At 35.7% G+C, this 8,641-nt stretch overlaps 2 protein-coding genes across 2 annotated transcripts; both read right to left on the bottom strand.

Annotated features, from left to right (window-relative positions):
• Nucleotides 1-1,244: 1,244 nt before the first annotated feature.
• LOC141825220 (large ribosomal subunit protein uL10-like) lies at nucleotides 1,245-3,761 on the bottom strand. Its single transcript, XM_074712605.1, has 5 exons — nucleotides 3,504-3,761; nucleotides 3,341-3,409; nucleotides 1,938-2,036; nucleotides 1,468-1,860; nucleotides 1,245-1,394 (listed from the first exon to the last, which is right to left on the bottom strand). Exons 1-5 carry the CDS (start codon nucleotides 3,759-3,761, stop codon nucleotides 1,245-1,247), a joined length of 969 nt encoding a protein of 322 aa, XP_074568706.1.
• A 2,078-nt stretch (nucleotides 3,762-5,839) lies between these two features.
• On the bottom strand, nucleotides 5,840-7,018 carry LOC141823908 (acyl carrier protein 2, chloroplastic-like). The gene is made up of 4 exons (XM_074711113.1): nucleotides 6,873-7,018; nucleotides 6,465-6,563; nucleotides 6,244-6,366; nucleotides 5,840-6,149 (listed from the first exon to the last, which is right to left on the bottom strand). The coding sequence occupies exons 1-4, from the start codon at nucleotides 6,930-6,932 to the stop codon at nucleotides 6,015-6,017; spliced, it is 417 nt and encodes a 138-aa protein (XP_074567214.1). The 5' UTR covers nucleotides 6,933-7,018; the 3' UTR covers nucleotides 5,840-6,014.
• Nucleotides 7,019-8,641: the final 1,623 nt, after the last annotated feature.

Genomic DNA, 8,641 nt, shown 5'->3' with positions numbered 1-8,641 from the left:
GTAGTCTGTCTTCTTCTATAGATGCTCGTATGAATCTTTAATTAATTTGTTTCCGGGAAAATTATTACAGCATTAACTAGCTTTCTTATAAAAAATCTTTGGACACGTGGCGCTGTGTCGTAGTTGGATTTGGTGGATTTTGGCTTGCGATTAGATAGATTCTTTTTGGTCAGATTTCAATGCGAATTAAATTGAACCGGAATCTATGTATTAATTTGGTCGGACCGACCATGCTGTAACTTTTAACCGTTGTAGTAATAAATTTGTTTAATGGATTGGTTTTAAACCGTTGTAATCAAATGCAGAGCCGAATAGTAGGCTCCAGTTTTGTTCATTTTATCTTGGTTCGATTTGAGTTTTAATTTTTAAATTTGAGTTTGACTTTAATAAAATTAAATATTTTGCGAATGGTTTGAGTTCGATTTGAAAATGATTTATTTAAAAGTTATATAAATTTAATTCGTTTCGACTCATTAATATATAATATTTATAATCCATATATATATATATATATATATATATATAAAAATGAGTACGTGAAGTCTTTTAACGAACATGTTCATGAGACTCTAAATAAATATATTCATGAGCTCACGAATCAAATATTGTTAAGTTCGACTTAATAATGTCGTAGAGCTCGAAATCAAGTTCGAACACGATTAACTTAATCGTACAAACTAGAACAAACTTTTTTTCCAACCAAGATCCGAATATCTCATGAGCAGTCTAACTCATTTACACCCCTAACAAAAGCCAATAGATTGTTCATTTTGTTCTGTGCATTTTAGGTTTTATGGCGTGCTTGGAATTTAAACTATGACAAAATTATTGCTTTTTATAATTTAGGTTGATTATTTAGAACTTGGTTTTGCATAATTTTAGATTTTATTTCATAAATTATAATTTCATCTATTACTCTTACTTTCCTCCATCTAAAACTATCATATTTATTAATCGTCTAAATATATATTTATATTATTTTAAATGCATCACTAAATACAACTTCTATAATGATATATTTAAAATTTTCTCTGCCATAGATCTTCCTCAAACGTAACTTATGGTGTGAAGTAATGAAGGACTCGAATAGGGAGGATTCTCTAAGATCTTCTACTCTTAAATCTAACCATAACTATAAACTTTATTAGTAAAACTACACCTACCAAAAATGTAAAGAAATTGACAAAAACCAATCATGTAGCCTCCAACTGCTACTTATCTTATGAACAACTTGAGAATTCTCTCTAATCGAACAAGCCGAAACCCATATCATCATCAGACTCCTCTGCAGGTTCCTCCTTCTCTTCAACAGGTGCTGCTGCTGCTGCTGGTTTTTCGGCTCCGGCATCTGCAGCATCCGGAGGAGCAGCAGCCACTGCAAACTTGCTTGGATCCTGCACCATTTCAAATGGTTTAGAGAACCATGAATGTCCTTTAACTGGTAGGGATACATCCGGGAAGCCTTACCTTGAGGTATTCCTTGACCTTCTCCGCGTGTGGGAAGCTGTACTCTGTTGCAATTGCAATCGAAAGCACGTTCTTGTATGCGTTGATGAACATATGAGGAGCAGCTGCGATTGTCGGGTAAGATATTGCCAGCGCGATCGAAGTAACGATGGACAAACCAGTTGCAAACTTCTCCGCAAGGTCCTCTTCTGTGAGATCCAGGACCTCAGGGCTGTAGACTGATCCGTTCTCATAAACAGTGAGAATTATAAGGCCATACGAAAATGGTCTTATTCCAAGCTTTGAGAGGAGGGCAGCCTCGGAAGAGCCCACTTTGTCTCCTTTCTTGATCAACTCTACAGGGGTGATGATTTCGACAGTGCCCTTGTTGATCTTGGTGGGAATGTTGAGCACCTGAACGAGAGAAAAGACTTCAATAAGTTTACTACAAACAACTAGTATATGGGGTTATTTTAGTGGTTAGATACAACCTGAAAGAAAGATGTTTGCGAAGGGTCCAGTCCGGTGTTACCCGGTGGGACGATGACATCGATAGGAGCTATTAGACCAACACGAGCAGGAGCTCCAACCTGAGACAAACATAGAGGATGATTGAACACTATACTCGTAGAGATCGAATCAAATAAGCTAATGGCACAATGCCCTTTGAGTTGAATGAGCAGGCAAATGAATTGTCATGAATGTAAATCTTTAGTGTAACTATACAGAAAACTGAACTTAGGTGAGAAATAAGAACATAGCATAGCTTGCTAGTGCCTACTCTGATTGAAAATTTTACAGACTAGTAGAAGGTAATATAACTAATCGAGCAACATAATTTCAGTATGGCACATTCAGTTTCTTTGGTGCTGGAATTTGAATGTATGCACACTGCATTGGACTGAAGATGCTACAAAGTTGAAAAGATGCTTCCTTGTATTTGTATACGATCTAGCAAACAAGTTACCGAAGAATTTCTTAGCAAAATGGAACCTCAACCAAAAATGTTGACTACTTGATCGAAACAAGTAACCTAAGAATTCCTTTGGTGCAGGAATTCAAATGTATGCATAATGCATCATACTAAGATGCTAAAAAATTGAAAAGGTGCTTCGTTGTATTTGTATACAATCTAAAAAAGTTACCTACTTGCAAAATGGAAACCTCAAATATGGATTACTTGACCAAAACTACGATCACTGTAATATCCAACATAAAAAGTGTAGCTTCAGCATCGAGAATATCTGGTTCCTTTGGCGTAGGAATTCAAATATATGCATAGTGTATCAGACTAAAGATAGCACGGAGTGGGTAAGGTACTTCATTGTATTTGCATACAATCTGGCAAAAATGTTATCTAAGAACTTGCAAAATGGAAAACTTCAACCAACAATATTACTTGACCCAAAACTATGATCATTGTAATATCCAACATGAAAAAAATATTAAGAAAACACACACATTTGTAAATGATCAAGCAGCATAGTTTCAGTGTTTCATATCGGGTCACTTTGGTGCAGGAAGTCAAATGTATGCATAGTGTATCACTACAAAGTGGAAAAGATTTATACGATCTAGCAAACAAGTTATCTAAGAACTTGCAAAATGGAAAACCTCAGCCAACAATATAACTATGATCATTGTAATATCCAACATAAAAAAGCATTAAAAACACATTTACAAATGATCAAGCAGCATAGATTCAGTGTTTCATATCGGGTCCCTTTGGTGAAAGAATTCAAATGTATGCATAGGGTATTGGACTAAAGATACTACGGAGTGGAAAAGGTTTATACAATCTAGCAAACAAGTTATCGACGAACTTGCAAAATGGAAAACACCAAAAATATTGATCACTTGACAGAAAAATTGAAGATAGTATTATGTTCAATACCTTGTACTTGGCAACCTCCTCGCTAACTTCTTTAAGATCGCCCTTTGTGAATATCAATCCCACATTCCCCTGAATCAGTCGAGGGTAAATTACTAAATAGCTAAATGAACGATTCATGGAGGACCCAAAGATGAGGAAATGGGAAATGGCGAAGAGGGCGTACGACGAGAAGAGGGAGGAGGTTGAGGAAGTCCTTGTTGCCGGTCTTCTCGGCGTGGAAGCGGATGCAGCGACGAATGAGGGTGTTCTTACCCATGAGGATGACGGAGTCGCCGCGGAGGCCCTTGCGGATCTTCTGGAGCTGGTTGGAGCCGACATTGTCGGCGACGGCGATGAGGACCTTCCCGTACTCGTCCAGCAGCGAGCACAGCTTCTTGTCGTAGCGGACCTTCTTCTCCGCCTTCGATAGCTTGACCACCATCTCGGTCTTGCTCCGCGCGACGCAATGGGAAACGGAGAAAGGAGAGAGATGGAGGGAGGAAGAGTCCGAAGCGCCCTTGCGCGCTGCGATTGCGCCATTTTTATAGAGAAAGCTGCCGAACGAGAACGAGGACGAGCACGCGAAGAGGGAAGAACGTGGACGAATGAAATCGCGGCGAGCGAGTCGGGTGGATCTGGGTTGATTTGACTTTAGCAAAATAACATTTCACTCCGCAATATTTTCTTTTTTAAAAAAAGTTCCTTAAGAACTGAACCGAACCGAGTCGCGGGCGGCCTGACCTTGAGCCGAGGTCCTTTAAGAACCGAACCGAGCCGAGTCACAATCACAATTCACAATTCACAAAGATCTTTTTCAAAGTGGCTTTTCATAATTAAGGCCCAAAAATTAGTATTCCGATTTTATTAATAACATTTTAGTTGAATAAATTTACATTAAATTTTTAATTGATCAAATATTTTTTCTATGAGAGTTGTATTTTAATAAAATAAGAAATAAGGATGTCTTAGTAGATTATCCCAAAAATATATATTATTTATTTTAAGAAAATATTAAACAAGAATTTATGATTTTTATTATTACAATAGAAAATAAAATTACATTTATGGTACATTATCTAATAAATTCATTTAAGTAGCACATTATTCATTGTACCAAGGAAAAAGCATTTTGATAACTCAAATATTTAATTTTTTAAATTAATTAATTATGGAGATGATCGATTTGGTCCTATGAAAATTTTTCATTGACCACCAAGATAAATCCGAGAAGTAGAGCTATAAATGAATTGAATGTTCGTGGATAAATTTTGTGTTCACTTTGATAAGAATTTGTTTATGTCCATTCAATACTCATAAGATTAATTAAATGAATAAATTTGAACACATATATATTCAACTCATTAATATTTATTAATAACATTCATGATTAATTTTATAAATAATATTTATAAATAATATTGTTAAATTATGTTCAGAACTTTTATCGATGTTCTAAATAAATAAAAAAAACTTTTAAAATGAACAAATAAATTTATATTATTAAATTTAATAATCAATTAAACAAGTTTAAAATATAAAAAATTTAACTAATCAAATATACTTGAATTGAAAATTTGATAAACATTTAAACGAAAAGTTCAAGCTCATCAAACTTAATTTTTAAATATCTATCTTTAACTTTACTTAAAAAAACGAAAAAATGTATTTTAAAAATAGGAAATAGTAGATTATTTATTATAATAATGTGATTAAAAAATAATGAAGAAGAAAACCCAATAATTTTACAGTATTTATAATAAAAAAGAAATAAAAATTGGGGGTTTTTGATAGAATGCCCAATACTTATACGTTATTTGCTAATTACTACTTTTACTCTCTTGGAATTTGTGAAACGATCCGCACCCTCGTCCGCCTCGGCGCTTTGCCAAATACCAACGGCGATGGGCGGCGGCGGGGCCAGCGGCGACGCCGACGCCCCGTCAGGGATCTCCTCCTCGACTTCCTCCTCTCTTGCGCTCATCTGTAGCAGACCTTGGCTTGGTGTGAGCAGTGAGCCCTTTATGAACAGTAAACTGTTGCTAAAGAATATGTTTCTAATAGTGCACAGACTCAGATCTTTGTTTGCTTCTTTAAGTTTGCAGGTCTCATGGAATTATGCGAGGTCCAATGTTCGATCTATTGCTCGCCCAATCCTGTCAAGTCACGTTTGTTCTGGTCCAGGTTCTTTGTCGTTCTCTCTCTCTCTTGTTTTGTTTCCATGTTCTGTGGTCCAATGTCTCCAATCCGTGTAGGGTCGATAGTGAATGTGAGGGTGGATTCACAAGGTCCATGCACTTGTAAATCCAAACATGGTGCCTTTAGAATGTCCCAGGGATAAGGTTGGAGCATGCACGCTCACATTCGATTTGGCGAGGTCCGAGAGCTAAGATGTTGCACCGTTGTGGGAAAAGATGATTTCATTAACAAACAATTAATCTCCTTCCAAGTAGATGATAATAATTTCAGAATAGAATTGAATCACAGTTCCATCCAATTTCAACTTAATTATGATCGCCATCATACACTTTCATTCAACTTACAATTTCAACTGCCAATTAATTAATCACTTGGTCTTTTCTCAAAAAATTATTGTCTGAATTCAAAAGAAGAAAAAAACCCCCCACCCTTTCACAACAAAATCATGTCCACTGGTGCCAACACAAACTCCACACCAATTGTTAAAACTCTTAAGAGCTCAAGCGACCTCAGTTTTCTGCTGCACAAGTTTGTCGATCAAGTCGGCTGCATCTTGAATTGTGTTTATGTTCTGTGAATTGTCTTCATCAATGTTGATACTAAACTCCTCCTCCAGGCACATCACAATCTCCACCTGAAACCCAAATTAACCTTGAGGATGCCATGCCATGCCATGCATATATTTTTTGCTAAGGATTATTCGAGGTGAATGAGGATATATATCATACCGTGTCTAGTGAGTCCGCACCAATTTCAGAAAATTTCGACTCGGGAGCGAGGCTAGTTTCTTTGGGCAAGGCCAATTGTCGTATCACAATTTCTAACACTTTGTTCACTGTCTCAGGTTTGGCCTGGACTCAGTGCTTCTCAATTGTTATGCATTGGCATTTTCCACGACAACAATCAACTAGATCAACATTGTGGAATGAGTAAGATCGAAAGAACGTACCGCACAACGGATGCGAAAATGCGACGATCTCAAAGAGATGAAGTTGAGCCTTGATGTGCCAATTGATGCAAGCTTCACTCGAGAAGTAAGCCCCTTAGTCTGCATTGCTTAGAATGGGTTAAGTGTTCAGTGTTAGACATGAAATTAAACAAATAGACAGCAAGGACACTACTATGTATTTTGGAAGAATTAAAAATGAAAAAGTAAATATACAGTTTTAACCTACAAAACAATCATTTATTATTATTATTTTTATTTGTCAAGCAAGAAGCAAAGAAAAAACAACTAAAACAAAGAAGAAAAGAAGAGTCAAGATATAGACAAGACATATTAAAGATCATGTAGATGATGGAAAAGTCGGAAAGTTTTCTGGGATGGAGTTCTGAGTAAGACGATGGATGGATGGACCTGGTTACTGAAGCTAGCAACAGGCTTCCATGACGCCGAGGCAGCCGAAAGAGTTGCCATTAATGGAAGTGGCACCGAAGAAGTAAGAAAATTAAAGAATGGAGGATGAGGAAGAAGAAGAAGAAGATGAGAAGATAAGAAAAGGAGGCCAAAAGATTGGGTGAGAGGGTACTTATGTAGTGTGGTCCATGTTCTCTCTCTCTCTTGTTTTGTTTCCTTGGATTGAGTTTGCTCTAACGTCACTTGTTGGAATCTACCGTCATCATGCACTTGTAAATCCAAATATGGTGCCTTTAGAATGCATAATAACCACCACCATAAGCTTGCACAGTGGGATCTTCATCTCCCTTATTACAACAACACAAAGGCACAAAAAGACAAACAATCTTACATGGATCGGCTTAGCCTACATTTAAGTGAGAATCCAAGTTTTTTTATATAATATGCAAACAAAGTACAATAAAAATCAAACGGATCAATGGCCATATCTTGTATAAGAGATCTCTTGATTTTTCTTAGACTTAATGGAGAAAAGTGAAAAACCTCGCCTCTAGTGATCCTTACACCTCTAGTGCTCCTTGAATACAAAACAAAATAATAATAATAATAATAAATAAACACAATATTGAGAAGTAAACTCTGTTATCTACATGTATTTTGGTATTCTATAATCTTCAAACGCATCCTACGATGTCACCTAACTCTAGAACACTTCATTGATACTAAAAAACTATTTAAAAAAAAACTTAATAAATATAATTTATTTGACATTTAGATCATAGTCGAGCCCCTTTTAATTCTAATATCTCACTGAACTCACCAGAGTCTCCCAAGATATTTTTCCCCACCATTCTTGTAGTTAGGTAGAAAAATTTTTGGTCATCCAATTTCCCAATGTGATGTTGGTTGCAAATGTTGACTTATGACGCCACATTGGAACTTATATTTTGTAAACTTTTGGCAAAAAATCAAAAGGGCACCTTTGATTTTCATTATTATTAAAAGGGTGCACTACAGGATGTAATGACAAGAGTGAAGACTTCAAGCGGATTAACTGCAATGTTTCCCATAAAGATAGGATTATATCAAAGATAAATTCTAAGTCCCTATCTTTTTACACTAATCATGGACGAACTCACTAGATAAATCCAAGATACGGTACCGCGATGCATGTTGTTTGCAGATGATATTATTTTAGTAAATAAAATACGTAAAGGAATAAATGTTAAACTCGAATTTTGGTGGAAAACGCTAGAAGTGAAAGGTTTTAGGTTTCGTAGAGTAAAGACAGAATATATGAAATTTAAGTTTAATAATATTAGATGTAATGAGACAATTGTTAAAATTAGATATGATGAGTTATTTGTAACTAAGAGTTTTAAGTACTTAGGAATATTTTTGCTAAAGGATGGAGGGATTGAGAGATGTCTTACATAGAATACAAGTGAAATGATTGAAATGGAGAAGAGTGTCATGTGTTCTGTGTGATCGTAAAGTACCTCTAAAACTTAAACGAAAGTTTTACAAAACAGTAGTTAGACCTACGATGTTATATGGAGTTGAATGTTAGATTATAACTCAACCACATGAGCAAAAGATGAGAGTTCAAATATGAGCATGTTAAGGGAGATGTATGAACATATAAGGATGAACATAATAAGAAATAAAAATATTAGAAAAAAGTCAAAATTGCATTTATTGAAGGAAAATTCCAAGAGATATGTTTAAGATGACACAGACATGTACTTAGACGACTAATAAATACTCCA

Source organism: Curcuma longa, chromosome 3 (genome assembly GCF_044706935.1).
Source record: "Curcuma longa cultivar G26 ecotype Majalengka, Jawa Barat chromosome 3, ITB_CL_G26_1.1, whole genome shotgun sequence".
NCBI classification, from domain to species: Eukaryota; Viridiplantae; Streptophyta; class Magnoliopsida; order Zingiberales; family Zingiberaceae; genus Curcuma; species Curcuma longa.
Note: the sequence above shows the minus strand (reverse complement) of the source record. Positions and strands in the feature narration are given on the sequence as shown.